Source organism: Oncorhynchus mykiss, chromosome 6 (genome assembly GCF_013265735.2).
Source record: "Oncorhynchus mykiss isolate Arlee chromosome 6, USDA_OmykA_1.1, whole genome shotgun sequence".
In the NCBI taxonomy this organism is placed as follows: Eukaryota; Metazoa; Chordata; class Actinopteri; order Salmoniformes; family Salmonidae; genus Oncorhynchus; species Oncorhynchus mykiss.
In genome coordinates, this window is record NC_048570.1 from 25,983,082 (window position 1) to 26,002,164 (window position 19,083).

The 19,083-nt window shown below is 41.4% G+C and overlaps 1 protein-coding gene across 9 annotated transcripts in view; it reads right to left on the minus strand.

Moving 5' to 3' along the window:
• The window catches only part of pbx3b (pre-B-cell leukemia homeobox 3b), an 88,680-nt gene that overhangs the window by 4,128 nt on the left and 65,469 nt on the right, over nucleotides 1-19,083 (minus strand). For 2 of the 9 annotated variants that reach the window (XM_021605861.2, XM_021605862.2), the window contains exons 4-10: nucleotides 14,477-14,667; nucleotides 13,026-13,161; nucleotides 12,051-12,080; nucleotides 6,012-6,177; nucleotides 5,330-5,407; nucleotides 4,776-4,888; nucleotides 3,212-3,301 (exon numbers count right to left, since the gene is read on the minus strand). In XM_021605861.2, coding sequence (XP_021461536.2) covers nucleotides 3,212-3,301; nucleotides 4,776-4,888; nucleotides 5,330-5,407; nucleotides 6,012-6,177; nucleotides 12,051-12,080; nucleotides 13,026-13,161; nucleotides 14,477-14,667 — 804 coding nt within the window. The remainder of the gene's footprint in view (nucleotides 1-3,211; nucleotides 3,302-4,775; nucleotides 4,889-5,329; nucleotides 5,408-6,011; nucleotides 6,178-12,050; nucleotides 12,081-13,025; nucleotides 13,162-14,476; nucleotides 14,668-19,083) is intronic. The other 7 variants (XM_021605863.2, XM_021605864.2, XM_021605869.2 and 4 more) reach the window with 5 other exon arrangements.

Below are 19,083 nucleotides of genomic sequence, written 5' to 3' on the forward strand. Positions count from 1 at the left end.
TCAGTACTACATTGAAATAAGAGTATTGCTGGATGAGAAGGCCTCTCCATCTCTTGAAATTAATTATTCAAAGCATGTTTTTTTGTTGCCTGGATATTTTTCCTATTTTTGCAGGTGCCCTTGTTGTCATTAATGTTGGATTTCAGAGCATATTCTCATGTGGTGATTAAGTGAGCTCTGGCTTAAACAGTGAAGGAAAGTGAGAAACCTTGTGGGAGAGTGTGAAACACTTCAGTTGAGCCTGCTAGAGGTTGACACTTCTTCTAAAGGCCTGCAGGCTAAAAGGTGCTCAACAAAACCAAAATGACAGCAAGCTGTGTCTGAGAACACTAATGAAGGCCTGTGTTATAGTTTAGCAGGAGAGTGCTTGCTTACATTGTAAACACCACAAAAAAAACAGTGTGCTCCTTTAATGTTCTTCCAAATACAGTTGAAGTCGGAAGTTTACATACACCTTAGCCAAATACATTTAAACTCAGTTTTCACAATTCCTGACCTTTAATCCTAGTAAACATGCCCTGTTTTAGGTCAGTTAGGATCACCACTTCATTTTAAGAATGTGAAATGTCAGAATAATAGCAGAGAGAATGATTCATTTCAGCTTTTAATTCTTTCATCACATTCCCAGTGGGTCAGAAGTTTACATACACTCAATTAGTATTTGGTAGCATTGTCCTTTAAATTGTTAACTTTAACTTGGGTCAAACATTTCGGGTAGCCTTCCATAAGCTTTCCACAATAAGTTGGGTGACTTTTGGCCCTTTCCTCTAGACAGAGCTGGTGTAACTGAGTCAGGTTTGTAGGCCTCCTTGCTTGCACACGCTTTTTTAGTTCTGCCCACACATTTTCTATGGGATTGAAGTCAGGGCTTTCTGATGGCCACTCCAATACCTTGACTACGTTGTCCTTAAGCCATTTTGCAACAACTTTGGAAGTATGCTTGGGGTCATTGTTCATTTGGAAGAAAACCAAGCTTTAACTTCCTGACTGATGTCTTGAGATGTTGCTTCAATATATCCACATAATTTTCCTACCTCATGATGCCATCTATTTTGTGAAGTGCACCAGTCCCTCCTGCAGCAAAGCACCCCCACAACATGATGCTGCCACCCCCGTGCCTCACGGTTGGGATGGTGTTCTTCGGCTTGCAAGCCTCCCCCTTTTCCCTCCAAACATAACGATGGTCATTATGGCCAAACAGTTCTATTTTTGTTTCATAAGACCAAAGGACATTTCTCCAAACAGTACGATCTTTGTCCCCATGTGCAGTTGCAAACCGTAGTCTGGCTTTTTTATAGTGGTTTTGAAGCAGTGGCTTCTTCCTTGCTGTCGATATAGGACTCGTTTTACTGTGGATATATATACTTTTGTACCTGTTTCCTCCAGCATCTTCACAGGGTCCTTTGCTGTTGTTCTGGTATTTATTTGCACTTCTCGCACCAAAATATGTTCAACTCTAGAAGACAGAACGTCTCTTTCCTGAGCGGTATGACGGCTGCATGGTCCCATGGTGTTTATGCTTGTGTACTATTGTTTGTACAGATGAACGTGGTACCATCAGGCGTTTGGAAATTGCTCCCAAGGATGAACCAGACTTGTGGAGGTCTTCAATTTTTTTCTGAGGTCTTGACTGATTTCTTTTGATTTTCCCATGATGTCAAGCAAAGAGGCACTGAGTGTGAAGGTAGACCTTGAAATTCATCCACAGGTACACCTCCAAGTGACTCAAATGATGTCAATTAGCCTATCAGAAGCTTCTAAAGCCATGCCATTTTCTGAAATTTTCCAAGCTGTTTAAAGGCACAGTCAACTTAGTGTAAACTTCTGACCCACTGGAATTGTGATGCAGTGAATTATAAGTGCAATAATCTGTCTGTAAACAATTCTTGGAAAATGTACTTGTGCCATGCACAAAGTAGATGTCCTAACCAACTTGCCAAAACTATAGTTTGTTAACAAGAAATTTGTGGAGTGGTTGAAAAACGAGTTTTAATGACTCCAACGTAAGTGTATGTAAACTTCTGACTTCAACTGCATGTATCCAACTTTTATACAATTAATTGGGACTGGAGTGATTGTCAAGTTTGAAGAAAAAAATTATAATTGAAACAGTTGACCAAGGTTCATAATGTCGAAAGTATTCGGTTTATCTCTTTGTATTACTGAAAATGTATTTTATATAATTTTATATGATTATGATTATTATATGATTATTTTAGACTGTACATATAAACTCATTATATTCAAATGCCTCTCAATAACAATAGCTGTCATGATGGGAAGCTGAAGATAACTGAGCCTTCACTGTACCAACCATGGCAACATAAAGACAACAAATGGTAATATTTTCTCTCTGATATTGCTAAGGGAAATATGTCAGAAGCCATTTCTCATCCTCCCTCTGCTTCTCTCTTTTCTTGCTCTCTCTCATCAAATAAATGAATCTTTACTCTGATGGCTTCAGATTATGCACTGTATTATAAAAAAAGCACCATATCAGGCCTCATCAAGGAAGATGGAATTCACGTCTGTAAAAAGCTGCAGGCGATCTCACTTTCATATTTTATCATCATGATAAGGATATGGCAATGTCTCTGAAGCATTTCAAAAAAGCTAAACCAAACATAGATAAACAACTAAAAGCCTACTCATTTCATTTTGGTTTCAGTCACATAAGGTATTACAAGATGTTAATAAAAGCAAAAACAGGGGGATTTTATTCCACCTGCACTATGATCTATGTGTACTTTATTAAACTATGCTTTTATCCTCCTGCAATGAAAATGTACCAACATACCTACAATCTCTGATCTCCTGTGTCACATGTTCGCTTCATCCTTTAAGAAGCTCAATCATTTGCTATGGCAGTGCTGAATGGAGTTTCTCACTTCCCTGGCTTACTGAGCTCAGATTAGCCATCTATTCTTACTATGTTCCTGACAGCCTAGATTTCCATAAAACCTTTTCTAGTAACATTCAAAACTTTGTTCTGAGAAAAGGAAATGTATAACGGGTCAAGAAAGAAAATAAATGATTTATTTGTCTAAGCATTTACTTTTATCACACAGTTGGAAGCAAGTCAAGGTGAACTGTATCCGAGCTTACTACTAACATACTGTGACTAATGTTTGCAGTAGAATGGATCCAGTTTGGACAAGGTCTGCTCAAGGTATAACCACTGTCTACAGAAAGAGGAAGCAGAGACACTTACATCCAAGCCGTGTGGACTGTACATAGTGTTCCCCCCTAGAGCTTCACTGTATCCTGCCGTCTGACTGATAACATGGCGCAGGGTATCCACCTGATGGGAGAGAGAGGGTGGGCATGGCTGTCAACTCACTATGGCATGGGGTTTTACATTAACACACATGCTCAATGCCATGTTTCAAAACATACAAAACTTACTCCATGTGGGAAGGGACTACGAGACACAGACAACACGTTAACCAGACTAATCTCTCCATGATGTTATGATTGGTGTGTGCACTTTATGAAACCATGGCAGCTGGAAGATGGGTTGGTGGTGCTGTTGTTGGGAGGGGGGGGGCACCCTCAGCACCCCTACTTCCTGCAACTATGTCCAAAACCATTCATCTCTAGTTCTGATGGGGACATCTGACATGTTTATGGATATGTTTCTCTTTGCCAGAAGATACTGACCCTACCGTTACACTTGTTTACACTGAGCTGCATTGGGGTCAGAACACAATCATGGTTACATTAAGACACCAGGGAGCCGGCGCAAGATACTGGTCGGAAAACGTACCTCAATGCAGGGATGGGATATGCCACTGTACTCCAAATTTGATCTTTATCCATACTGATACACCGACAAGAATGAAATGCTTCTACTTTTCGGGGAAAACTGCCCTTTTCATCCTCAATGTTGGCTAGCATTTTGGAATGGCAGTGTCAGCCAATCAGCTCCTTTGTTGTTCAACGTCACATGCCATTCAATAATGGCTGATGTGGCTAATGCTAGCTAGAATGAGAACAAAAAGGGCAGGTTTCTGGGAAAACTAGTACTATTCCAATCTTCTATATGGAGCAGTGTGGATAAAGGTAACACTTTTAGTACAGTGGCATATCCCATCCCTGCATTGAGGTACGTTTTCCAACTCATATCTCACGACGGCTCCATGGTGTCTTTATGTAACCATGATTGTGTTCCGACCCCAATGCAGCTCAGTGTAAACAAGTGTAACGGTAGGGTCAGTATCTTCTGGCAATGTTTCTCTATGTCTGTCTCTGAACCTGAAGAAATAACATAATGGATGACAACAACAGCAACAAAATGCAACACAACCAAAATGAGACAAAGACAGGAAAGAATACAAGACAGGACTGTAGGGAGAATACAATACAATAGAACCCAACACCAACCCATGAGCTCAAGTCAAAGCCAAATGCATTCACAAAATGGGAATCTTCAATCTAGTCAGTTACAGAGATTAAATAAATACATTTTCTGGAGCATTTTAGAAATAATTGTTGATAGCAATGGGGTGGGATATTTTTAGGTAAGCCAGAATATTCCATCCAAAGCGAATTACAGTCAGTAAACACTTTCAATGTTCTGAAAATAGACAATGGAGCCCACATTGTCACTTTTACAGTAGAAACTGTGACACAGGGAATCTGAGCTGGCCCAATGTGGGAAGCATGTCTTAGTTACTGTACTTCAAGACTGCACTGTGGACGGCTCAGCACACAGGCAAAACCGGGACGGCTCTGTGCATTTGCACATAAGACCTGTCCCTGTTTGTGGCTCCTACCTGTGACTGCACATTGGCTCCGACTTGTGCCCCTTGGTAAGAATCCCCATTCAGAGACTGCATGCTCAAGAACATGTCCCCAGAGTTTGGGAGGTTAAAAGAACCTGAAGAACCTGGAAAGGGAAGATGTAAGTAGCTGAATAACTATATAGAGGGCTACGAGGAAAGAGTACATACTAACTAAACACACACACACAAGCACACAGAGAGACACAAACACACTCTACTGTACATACACAACAACCACTACTACACTCAGTTACTAGATTCCCAAAAAGCAAGCAACTACAAAAGGAAGGAAAGCAAGGAAACACATGATAAAGTAGAGGATAGTGGTCATGTCATAATTCTGAGGAGGGTATTCAGATTGTCCACAAAAAAAGGAGGCAAAACAAATGGAATAAAAATCACATGAAACAAACAGTGATCCAACATGTGGCTGATCGCTTTAAGCTCCCATTTGTTCCACATCCCTAACTTCCTATCTACTGTTAGTGGGGAAATATCATATACCAATGACAAGGACAAAAATAAGCTTATGAAAAGAGCAGTACCAGTAAACATGTTGGTTAAAAGAGTGTTTTTGCTCTCTGCAGAGTCCAGCTGAAATTCTTCATCTTTCATCTGGAATCCTGGGTGCAAGAAAAAGGGGACCACTTCAAATAGCTATCGCTTACCAGATCACATCCCCTTGTCAGGTCAGCCAAGTCCAAAATCACAGTCATTCTCCTGGACCATACATTGTGTTGGATGTCTTTGTACTGTCATTTGTGAGTCCCATTATTCATTAACAATTGTGTGCATTGCTGTTGTTATTTCACATTGGTGTAACCTATACAGTCTACTCTAACTGCTCCCAGCTATTATTTTCAATCTCTCTTAGAATAAAATGCACTACCATACAGTGGAGCTACAGTTTGACAAATTAGAGGGGGGGCTGAGGAAAAGTCAAGGGAAAACAAAACCTCAGTGACATCATTTTGAATTGTCTTTTTGTCAGATACACATCTGTTCTCGGGTTCACAAACCAAGAATGCACTCTTTATGCATGAGTTTGCTTGTCTTATTTGGCATCGACTGTATCAAAGACAGGAGACTCTGTGATCCCAAGGCTGGGAGCAGTGCCTGTCACTCCTGCCTGTGTGAATGGTGCGTGAGTGGGGGTTGAGCATGGGGGGCTGGGGTCTGAGGGCTGGGGGTGGATGGCAGAGTTAGGGCCTGCACAGGGGTGCCTACCGGAGTTGGGTGTGGTAGGGGAGTTGGTCTGGCTGTTCTGCACTGCGGCGGCCACTGCATGCGCTGCTGTTACTGCAGTCTTAGCAGCGTACAGGTTAGCTTCTTCCTGGAACTTGCCTATGTTCTTCTTGTACCGGATTCTCTTGTTGCCGAACCAGTTGGATACCTGGGGGAGAGAGCAGAGGGAGAGCCGAGGTGTCAGACGTCAAGCAGCCAAGGCACTGTGCACTGAGCAGTGTGATTGTTTCAAGATGTCACGTTTGGGTCCATCAAGTACTCAATTCCCAGCCCCTGCAGTAATGTCCACTGGGTATGCAGGCTAATTAAGCAATAATCAGGAATCACTTGTGCGTTATCATAGAAAGGAGCATGACATGCTCTCTGTTTGTCTCTTGACAAAACCAACACACAAGGGGCTGCTTCTCTCCCACAACACACACTGAACATTTCTCAGATTGTATTACATTGCCAGGCCTAAGGAAATAAGTTCTGACATGTTATGTGTAGACTTGCTTGCTACTGCACTGGTGGTAGAAGTTGCTTAACAGATACACAGATGAATATTAATGAAGATGATTTCTTAGTCCACCAGTGCAGAGCATCAAACCCATGTCTGGCCACTGCACATTCAGTCAGCCAGGCTGCATAATACAGGACGCAGGCATTGTGGTGCTATGATGAGGTCAACGAGTTACAGTGAGGCCTACAACACAACGTTCATGAGGAACTTTTGTGTCCATATGAAATACAATCTCAGGGCAAAATGTTTGCTGTGTCTCTATTCATTGAAACTCTATCATCACAGTTTAGCTATCACTTTAACAACATGCTAACATATACATAATATATAATAATACATGCTAACATTAAAATCTGTAAAAAGTGTAGCTTCTATAATTAAAAAGTGCAGTTCCTATATTACTATTTCTAAATGCTTATATTTGTATTATATCATTATGACTAATACTACAGTATTACAGCACAGTGGCAGAAATAAATCGTTCCAACCTCATGGTAGAAAGAAAGAAAATAAATGAATAAACGTTCCAGGTTGTGAGGGCTGGCTCTGCAATAAGAGTGGAATAATAAAGAGATTAGGGTTGTGTTTTAATAGGCCTATAAATTAGAGTGGCCTGTCGCCGTGCTATGGCTCCCCTCAGCTCCTGCAGCCTTCTGCCGGACCAGCCAAAGAGCATCTGCCCCTAATGAAGCTTTATTTCATTTCCACCCCTGCGCTTACATTTTAATATCTCCAGCAACCCGCCAATGCTGCAGCATGCGCAAACCAACTGGATTTGCATGACATCAGATCGTTTCTATCCTGCATGTCTCTGTGCTTCTAAATCTTTAATATCTAGGCAATTAAAATGAATGACCATTCAGGCGAAGCCACTGTTGGCAGGGTTTTCTTGACATCAATTGTTTAATGTGTTTACCTAGAGGTTAAACTAACAAGCAAGGTTTAATTGGAAGCAATGAAAGCCCTAGCCATCATCCTTTTTACTTAACCTGCTTACAGTGGCTGTTAAGGGCAGTGAGGATGCAGGCAGTCTCAACCTTTGAGCCAGATCACAGCACTGCAGAGCATAAAAACCCCTCTCTGAGTGGTATCATTATTGGGATATTACTGTGAATATATATATATATATAAATATATATATAAATATATATATATACATATATATGTGTGTGTATATATATATATATACATACAGTAATATCCCAATAATGATACCACTCAGAGAGAGGTTTTTATGCACTTTTATGCATTTATATATATGTTTTTATTTATATATATATATATTACTGTATATATTTAACAGGAAATAAAAACATTACCATGCTTTGAGAAATCACTTTAAGACAAATACAATGGCATTGTTATATTTCAGAAAATGTAGAACTATAATGCCTTTAATATCAGTAATGATTCTGCGGTACAGTACTTGGGCTAACATTTAAGAGAGCTAAAACAAAGCATAGGTAAAAAGAAGCCTCCAGACAGCTCTCTAAAGCCTCTGGCCTGTTTCATCTAATAGTTACGACTGAGTTGAGCTGCCTGTCTGTCTGCCTATGTGTGTGTGTGTGCTGCTGGGTAATGGCTGTAGCAACCTTTAATCGATTCTTTATGAAATGACATGGAGGACCGAGGCCGTACCTGTCTGCTTCAATGGCATCTATGGGCCTCACAGCGCATCATAAAGAAGTCACTTATCAGCAGCGCTGTTTTAACACAAGGGCCACAACATAATGAAAACTACCTAGCCACACCACAGCCAGACACTTTTGTGAATCCCATCTACATGGCATTATAGTGCATAATAAACACAATGATAATGACAATGAGCTTGGATTAGCAATATATGAGAGGCCTTTGAAAAATGGTTATAATGGTAATCACCATGGTGACTATCGCTGGTTTTGGTTTTGCTATAGTTCTACTGGGGCTGTAGTTCTACTGGGGCTATAGTTCTACTGGGGCTGTAGTTCTACTGGGGCTATAGTTCTACTGGGGCTGTAGTTCTACTGGGGCTGTAGTTCTACTGGGGCTGTAGTTCTACTGGGGCTATAGTTCTACTGGGGCTGTAGTTCTACTGGGGCTATAGTTCTGCTGGGGCTGTAGTTCTACTGGGGCTATAGTTCTACTGGGGCTATAGTTCTACTGGGGCTGTAGTTCTACTTGGGCTGTAGTTCTACTGGGGGCTGTAGTTCTACTGGGGTTATAGTTATACTGGGGTTATAGTTCTACTGGGCTATAGTTCTACTGGGGCTGTAGTTCTACTGGGGCTGTAGTTCTACTGGGGCTATAGTTCTACTGGGGCTATAGTTCTACTGGGGTTATAGTTCTACTGGGGCTATAGTTCTACTGGGGCTGTAGTTCTACTGGGGCTGTAGTTCTACTGGGGCTATAGTTCTACTGGGGCTATAGTTCTACTGGAGTTATAGTTCTACTGGGGTTATAGTTCTACTGGGACTATAGTTCTACTGGGACTATAGTTCTACTGGAAAAAAAAGTTCTCAAATATATTTGCTTCTGATTATTGATAGAAATAATGAACTCTCCAGTATTCAACATTGTGTTACATGAATGCTTGAAATATAAAAGTATTACAATCAATTCAAAAACAGAATTGCTTTTGACAGATCATGGGGAAATTCTATTGAATATATCAGTTTGTGAAGACCTGGTCAGTGTTATTCTATTATTCAGGACAAGTTGTTATGACTGTGTTTAACCACTGTACGGTGTTGTTAGATTGCACAGCCTCAGCAGTGTTAGCATCCTCTACCCTGGGTATTAAGGGACCACTTCCCCTGGTCACACACATTTTTCTCCTGCCCACTCAACTCTGGCTTTGGTGATTCACAGTTGAGCTAAACATTGTGTAAATGCAGGCACCGTACGGTAGGGACCACAACCCAATCCACAGAACTAATTCCCTTTTATCTTGTGACAGACTGTGCATTCAATTGACTTCCCTGTGTAGTGGGAGCCAAGTTGAAAGACTGAATTACCTGACCTCAGCAGCTGCATCAAAAGGAGCGATTGTATAATGGTCATGCAGACTCCTTGCAAGAACACGACACCGGGTTTGTTCTCAGTGACCCACTAGAGGGGGCATGTAACAGTAGTTAATAATTCACTAACATTTCTACCCCACTCCGGGTCAATACACTGCTCTTGTCATTGAAAGGGAATAGATGATCTTTCCAAGATCTCAATACCACTGGATTCATAAGGTCTTCTTCGGGAGACTCTTTAACGAAACCTAAAACATGGGTCTTAATTACACAGACGAAGGTAGTTTCAGTGGCCATCTTGCTGCTAATATTATCAATAATAGAACAGAGAACATGAATACTTAACACCTTAACCCAAGGCATCCCTCGCCTAAATATATAATGACCTGAAATATTGATAAGTGTGAAGACTGTGAGCTCTGAAATTGGTAAACACAGATTGTGGTGCTGAATCGGCCCTGTGTTCTGAGCTTTCTCTCTCTCTTTTGTCCGTTTAGAGGGCTGCCTGTCCCTGTCTGTGCCCTGGGAGCAGAGTGCCCCCTCACAGCAGCATTGTCTGGAGATTATATCAATTATGGCCCCTGACACATCCATAAACACTGACAGAAACCACTGCCGTCCAATCCCACACCTTTATTGTCACACATGCATACTGACAGAGTGAAATAATAGAGTAAGACTGCATCCTGAATTTAGAGGGCCATTGCTTCATGAACTGAGGTAATATCTTGAACAACAGAATTACAGATGTAGGATCTTAACTTTAACACTATTTTGGTGCTGAGGATTTTCCTGCAGATCAGGACATGCAAACTTGTTGAGTATTCAAGGTTTTAAAATGCTTCTAAAGTTTGTAATATCCACTTTAAAATGTCAGACTTGATTTTCCCTAAGGAAAAATTTATCAACCACTACAAAAAATGTCCATGAATTATAATACAAATAATAATTCACATTTCCTGTTGATGCAGGATTATTTTCCTGCTGTAGCAAACTGGCTCAAATTATACTGAACAAAAATACAAATGGAACACGTACTGTCAAGATGCATCTGTATAATGATCACTCTGTTTAATCAGCTTCTTGATATGCTACACCTGTCAGGTAGATTATCTGGACAAAGTAGAAAGGCTCACTAACAGGGATGTAAACACATTTGAGCACAACATTTTTGAGCAATAACCTTTTTGTGAGTATGGAACATTTCTGGGATCTATTATTTCAGCTCATGAAACATGGGACCAACACTGTACATGTTGCATTTATAGTTTTGTTCAGTATATGCTCATGCAATGAAACACACACTCAGTTCCCTCTAGTCAAAGAACAATATTGGCATTGTGTAATGTCCACCTAAACCTACTTAGTCAATCCATAAATCAAAGCAGTAGATTCCACCTAGACATCTGTGATAACCATCAGACTGATATCTAATGCTTATTGATTCACATATTTATACTACAGTCACTGTAGTGTATATGAAATAAAGTTCTATAAGGAAGTATACAAAGGTACTGTAATACTGTACATAATGCCTTCCTTAGTGAACAAACCTCACCATTGATTTTGAGAGTATCTGGAAATACCCAAACACGCCATTATTGCCCATTCTCTGGAGTAACTCTTCTGACTTCACCAGGCTCTCCTATGCTTGGGTAAGACAACAAACTCAGAGAGGACTTGACATAGTCTAACTCACTAAGACTGAGCCAAAGCACTACAAAGTAGTCAATAGGAGTGGCTGCAGTGGACTAGGGTTGTCAAGGAGAACCCTGCTAATGGGGCTTGAGATGAGTTCAAGTGAATTCTTAAAAGGCCTCTTATTTCTGGACTGATTTGTTCTCCTGGGAACTCCTACAGTGCCCTGTTAAGTCAAGCACTCAGAACAGAGAACTGTTCCACTTGTGAGGGTCAATGCCCACTCCTTCAACTAACATGAACCACACTGGCAGAAAGCAGAACATTAGACACACGCTGCATGTTCTAAAACCAAGAAGGACATAACTAGCAGACGATCTACAACTAACAAAAAATGCATACTGTGTAGAAAACAAATTATTTGTGTAATATAAATAACAAAAAAGTAAAATTATATGACATGAGACATCAAAACCAACATATAATGTGGTGGTATGGTTGTTGTCTTTAAATGGTATTTAGCAATCATAAAGAATGATCAAAAGTGCGCTGAAAAAACAATGAAAATGTTGTATGATACCTAGTCTTGGCATATGATTTGCTCACCCAATATTGTGTGATATTCAACAGCAAAATAACACACATTCTATTTATCACAGTGGAACTTGCTTGGTGCCAAATTTACAGTAAAGCTGTAAGCATGGTACGCCTACATTAAAATAGCATCAGACTGATTTTGAATGCCAGGATATCAGTCCATTTGTGTGAGGAAGGGGATCTGTGTGCAGTGGTAGACTGTGAAGGTGCACATACAGAAACCAAGAAAATATACAAAAGAATGAAAACAACAACAGTGGATCAGGAGAAGTCATGACATACCTGTGATACTGTGATGGTGCTTCCCACCCCCTGAAGGCAAAAAAGAATGGGCTTTTACAGTATCTGACTCTGCATGACTACACTCAATATACCCCTCCACACCCCCTCCCCACAGACAAGAGAGAACATTGCAAATCAGTGTTTATTGTATAGGTAATTCTCAAATTGGAACAACCATGGATTAACATCTGAACTAGAATACACAAATCTAAATTATCCAAAGTTTAACAATAGTAGCAGAACAGAGTGAAGGAGGAGAACAATGCTGAATTGGTTTGGGTGTGGGGGTTGGGTGTGAGAGATTATATTGCCTTCAGGTTAACCCATCTATTAGATAAAAGGTCAAGTGGGAAAGTCACATAAATTGTTTGTAAAAAACAAAATGTTTATTGGGTGAAGCAGTGTCGTCTGCATGTACAAGTCTAAGCCTGAGCACTGTGACTTCACATGTACCTTAAACATCATATGGATTAACTGGATAACCTATACAGGTTGACATCCAGCCACCTGGACTGATTGAGCAGACAGAGAGAATGACAAAGAAAATGGCAGGAGACCCAGAGTGGACATCTATGGAGGACTAACAGGCCCAGAGTGGACATCTATGTAGGACTAACAGGCCCAGAGAGGACATCTATGGAGGACTAACAGGCCCAGAGAGGACATATATGGAGGACTAACAGGCCCAGAGAGGACATATATGGAGGGCTTACCCACTGTAGGCCTCTGATTGCGGCCAATATTAGGACGCTGACCTCCCCTCCCCGTGGCCACTGCTGTGATAGGCTGAACCTGCCCTAGCTGGGGTGTCATTAGGCTCAATGTCAAGGTAAGATAAGGACATTGTTCTCTGATAGTGTGGCCTAGCCGTCCTTCCAGAATGGTCTTGAGTTGCAGCCAGGGGCCTCGTATACTGCCTTTTCTCCCCTGAATACCCACCAGCCACTGCGTCTGAGATAAGGAAGCTGCACCCACCTGGGATACTGTAATGCTGCACTTTTTGGCCAACTCCTCTTTGGCTTCTTCACTGGGATATGGGTTGCTGAGGTGCGAGTAGAAATACTCGTTCAAGATTTCCGTCGCCTGCTTGCTGAAGTTTCTCCTTTTCCGCCTGAATAGTGAACAAAATGAGAGAAAGGCCAAGGAAGCTCATTAGCGAAACCAGCATTAACTCATCCATTTGGATCGGACAAATAGCACAATCAATCTCACATAAATGGTGAAAATAATGAGGAATGGGGGTCTCAGGAGCGGAATATTGTGTCCTCCTTTCAGCACCATCCTCATCAACACACACCAAGCCATCCTCCAACCGCTAAACCCACAAACACACACAGAAACACACAAACACATACATTGCTTAATTTGGTCTGTTGGTCTCTGATCTCCAGGCCAAGCATGTAATGTGTAGTGTTTAGCACAGCAGATGGACAGGCTTGGTGATGGAGTACTAGGCCCAGTTGCATCTCGTAACATTATAGAAATCAAGACATGCCCAGCTAAGCATTGTTCCTGGAATGCCACAGCCCCAGGGAACTCCAGTGGGAACAAATCCCCTCTAACTAGATCTGGGTCTTCTTTACCCCCCCCAGGGCACTACTTATCATGTTATTGAGTATTTGCTGCTTATTTTACCTTGTTTAATACACGTCACACAAGCAAATGGGCAGCAACTGTGCATCTGCTTGGTTTCTGCTTCCTCCCACTCTCCTTAGAGCTCCACTCAACAACAGGGAACTCCAGTGGGAACAAACCAACTCTAACTAGATCTGGGTCCCTTTCTACCCCCCAGGGAACTACTTATCATGTTATTTAGCATTTGCTGCTTATTTTGCCTTGTTTACTGCACTTCACACAAGCAATGGGCAGCAAATGTGCTTCTGCTTGGTTTCTGCTTCCTCCCACTCTCCTTAGAGCTCCACTCCACAAACGGTTTGTGATTACAGTAATCCAGAACACCTGCTGATTACATATGACTTTGTTCCCACTTCATTTAATCTAACATGCTTTCAGGTGATAGCGGATGATTATCTTGAAAGGTGGCTGTAACACGTAACACGTGCGCTTTATGGCAAGATCATCTATGAATATTTGCAGGGTACTGTTTGGAGCTTTATGTTGTTGATTCGTTTTTCGCAGATATAGAAGTACATTTTATAGGAAGTGTTGTTATTACGATCATACAGTATGTCTCCATATAGTTCTGTCTCTGAGTGCCTTCCTACTGTATGCTCCAGGATAGAAACATTGGTTTTGTGGGTCTAGAAACATTGTTTTTGTGGGTCTAGAAACATTGATTTTGTGGGTCTAGAAACATTGATTTTGTGGGTCTAGAAAACATTGCTTTTGTGGGTCACGGTCTAAGAAAGATTTTGGAACACAGAGACACACAGTAACACACATGCACGTCATACATACACACTGACCTGGCATCAAGGAATCTAGAGCGCAGGATCATGACGGCCTCACAGGTGCTCTGCTTGAGCTGCATCTGGATGGAGCTGAACTTGCGGTGGATGATGCCAACCATGCGTTCTATCTCTTTGGGAGAGATGGGTCGCGTGCGGGACTGCTCCCTCAGCAGGTTCATCACATGGGTGGTGAACTCGTTACACGCCTGAAGAGAAATCACAGAGCCCAACCCTGCCCTGTTAGTACCCTCCTGGCTAGTATCCTTTGGTTAGGAACAACTTTCAGTAGCTGAATGTGTTTATTAGCCTTCTCCCTTAGTTAAAAGTATCTTCACTGATCGTGCTTTTGAAAAACACAGCCCAGTATTTATACGACTGCTGAGCACTTCAATTACTTAGTTGGTGAAGTCATCTATAAATGCAAATGCCGATTTGCAATTTGGCTTTGGCCCAGCACAGAGAGAATTTAAACAGCTTTTCGTTAAACCAGTAGTTCATACATGATTAATTAGAATAACTCATTTACGTAGTGCACACTTTAGCTCATTACTCTGAGTAAAATTCGTTAAGTATTTACATTTAGATAATTAAAACCTGGAAACACCCCTAAGAAAGATGCATTCACTCCAGGCAAAGTGTTGTGTGTCCTCTTCTCCCCTCCCTCCTCTCCTCTCCTCTCCTCCTCTCCTCTCCTCTCCTCTCCTCTCTCACTCCTCTCCTCTCAGAGTGCCGGGAGTAAATTAGTCTAATTCACCTTGCTGCACTGCTGAGGCATCAGTGTTCCAACTTTCATTTTCTCTTATAATGTGTCTGTTTTATTGCTGAAGCTCAACATGGAACCTGAATGAGTTGATCATATTCTCATTTTACTGAGACGACTACATTACTTAGACTACATAACTCCCCAGACTTAGTTAACCGAGTTACCTTAGACTTACAGTGGGGCAAAAAAAGTATTTAGTCAGCCACCAAGTGTGCAAGTTCTCCTATTTAAAAAGATGAGAGAGGCCTGTAATTTTCATCGTAGGTACACTTCAACTTTGACAGACAAAATGAGGAAAAAAATCCAGAAAATCACATTGTAGGATTTTTTATTAATTTATTTGCAAATTATGGTGGAAAATAAGTATTTGGTCACCTACAAACAAGCAAGATTTCTGGCTCTCACAGACCTGTAACTTCTTCTTTAAGAGGCTCCTCTGTCCTCCACTCGTTACCTGTATTAATGGAACCTGTTTTAACTTGTTATCAGTATAAAATACACCTGTCCACAACCTCAAACAGTCACACTACAAACTATTCTATGGCCAAGACCAAAGAGCTGTCAAAGGACACCAGAAACAAAATTGTAGACCTGCACCAGACTGAATCTGCAATAGATAAGCAGCTTGGTTTGAAGAAATCAACTGTGGGAGCAATTACTAGGAAATGGAAGACATACAAGACCACTGATAATCTCCCTCGATCTGGGGCTCCACGCAAGATCTCACCCCATGGGGTCAAAATTATCACAAGAACGGTGAGCAAAAATCCCAGAACCACACGGGGGGACCTAGTGAATGACCTGCAGAGAGCTGGGACCAAAGTAATAAAGCCTACCATCAGTAACACACTACGCCACCAGGGACTCAAATCCTGCAGTGCCAGACGTGTCCCCCTGCTTAAGCCAGTACATGTTCAGGCCCGTCTGAAGTTTGCTAGAGAGCATTTGGATGATCCAGAAGAAGATTGGGAGAATGTCATATGGTCAGATTAAACCAAAATATAACTTTTTGGTAAAAACTCAACTCGTCGTGTTTGGAGGACAAAGAATGCTGAGTTGCATCCAAAGAACACCATATCTACTGTGAAGCATGGGGGTGGAAACATCATGCTTTGGGCTGTTTTTCTGCAAAGGGACCAGGACGACTGATCCGTGTAAAGGAAAGAATGAATGGGGCCATGTATTGTGAGATTACAAGTGAAAACCTTCTTCCTTCAGCAAGGGCATTGAAGATGAAATGTGGCTGGGTCTTGACAATGATCCCAAACACACCGCCTGGGCAACGAAGGAGTGGCTTCGTAAGAAGCATTTCAAGGTCTCCAGATCTCAACCCCACAGAAAATCTTTGGAGGGAGTTGAAAGTCTGTGTTGCCCAGCAACAGCCCCAAAACATCACTGCACTAGAGGAGATCTGCATGGAGGAATGGGCCAAAATACCAGCAACAGTGTGTGAAAACCTTGTGAAGACTTACAGAAAACGTTTGACCTCTGTCATTGCCAACAAAGGGTATATAACAAAGTATTGAGATAAACTTTTGTAGGTGACCAAATACTTATTTTCCACCATCATTTGCAAACAAATTCATAAAAAATCCTACAATGTGATTTTCTGGATTTTTTTTCTCATTTTGTCTGTCATAGTTGAAGTGTACCTATAATGAAAATTACAGGCCTCTCTCATCTTTTTAAGTGGGAGAACTTACACAATTGGTGGCTGACTAAATACTTTTTTGCCCCACTGTAGATGACACTAATCCCTAGACATAGTTAACTTAGACTACACTGGGCCTCCCGAGTAACGCAGTGGTCTGAGTTGCAGTGCTAGCTGTGCCACTAGAGATCCTGGTTTGAGTCCAGGCTCTGTCGTAGCCGGCCGCGACCGGGAAACCCATGGGTGCACAATTGGCCCAGCGTCGTCTGGGTTAGGGGAGGGTTTGGCTGGCAGTGATGTTCTTGTACCATCGTGCTCTATTTACTCCTGTGGCAGGACGGGCGCAATGCACGCTGACACGGTCACCAGGTGTACAGTGTTTCCTCCAACACATTGGTGCGGCTGGCTTCCAGGTTAAGCGAGCATTATGTCGAGAAGCAGTGCCTCTCAGTTGGGTTGTGTTTCGGAGGACACACTGTTCTTGACCTTCGCCTCTCCCGAGTCCGTACAGGAGTTGCAGTGATGGGACAAGACTATTAACTACCAATTGGATACCATGAAAAAGAGGTTAAAAAATATATATAATAAATTATATATATTTTTTTTTTTACTTAGACACTACTCCCCAGACTTAGTTAACTTACTAAGACTACACCCCAGAGTTAGTTAACGTAGACTTAGATGACACTACACCCCAGACTTTTTAGACTACATAACTCCCCAGACTTAGTTAACTTAAGACTTAGATGACACTACTTCCCAGACGTAGTTAACTTTGACTTAGTCCACATAACTCCCGAGACTTAGTTAACTTAGCCTACACTACTCCTGAAACTTAGTTAACTTAGACTTAGTTAACGAACCACAAAATATGTACGTTTCCAATATTACAACAAATATGTTGTTCCTGGTTTTGAACTCTAATAATACGTCTATGAAGCTTAAAGGTGTGATGTGAAGCTGGTTAAAGGTGTGATGTGAAGCTGGTTAAAGGTGTGATGTGAAGCTGGTTAAAGGTGTGATGTGAATCTGGTTAAAGGTGTGATGTGAAGCTGGTTAAAGGTGTGATGTGAAGCTGGTTAAAGGTGTGATGTGAAGCTGGTTAAAGGTGTGATGTGAAGCTGGTTAAAGGTGTGATGTGAAGCTGGTTAAAGGTGTGATGTGAAGCTTGTTAAAGGTGTGATGTGAAGCTGGTTAAAGGTGTGATGTGAAGCTGGTTAAAGGTGTGATGTGAAGCTGGTTAAAGGTGTGATGTGAAGCTGGTTAAAGGTGTGATGTGAAGCTGGTTAAAACCTCTTAGAGCTCTAGGGGCGCTATTTCATTTTTGGATAAAAAACGTTCCCGTTTTAAGCGCGATATTTTGTCACGAAAAGATGCTCGACTATGCATATTCTTGACAGTTTTGGAAAGAAAACACTCTGAAGTTTCAGAATCTGCAAAGATTTTGTCTGTAAGTGCCCCAGAACTCATTCTACAGGCGAAACCAAGATGATGCATCACCCAGGAATTAGCAGAATTTCTGAAGCTCTGTTTTCCATTCTCTCCTTATATGGCTGTGATTGCGCCAGGAATGAGCCTACACTTTCTGTCGTTCGCCCAAGGTCTTAGCAGCATTGTGACGTATTTGTAGGCATATCATTTGAAGATTGGCCATAAGAGACTACATTTTCCAGAGGTCCGCCCGGTGTCCTTTGTCTAAATTTGTGCGTAATCTTCAGGTGCGGGCATTTTCTCCTGGGATTCAGGAGAGAAAGCATGTGTCCAAGAACGATGTATCAATGAAGAGATATGTGAAAAACACCTTGAGGATTGATTCTAAACAACGTTTGCCATGTTTTCAGTCGATATTATGGAGTTAATTTGGAAAAAAGTTTGCGTTTTGAGGACTGAATTTATGGATTTTTTTTGGTAGCCAAATGTGATGTATAAAACGGAGCTATTTCTAATACACAAGGAATCTTTTTGGAAAAACTGAGCATCTGCTATCTAACTGAGAGTATCCTCATTGAAAACATCAGAAGTTCTTCAAAGGTAAATGATTTTATTTGAAGGCTTTTATGTTTTTGTTAATGTTGCGTGCTGGATGCTAACGCTAATGCTAACGCTAAATGCTAACGCGAAATGCTAACTCTAGCTAGCTACTTTTACACAAATGATTGTTTTCCTATGGTTGAGAAGCATATTTTGAAAATCTGAGATGACAGTGTT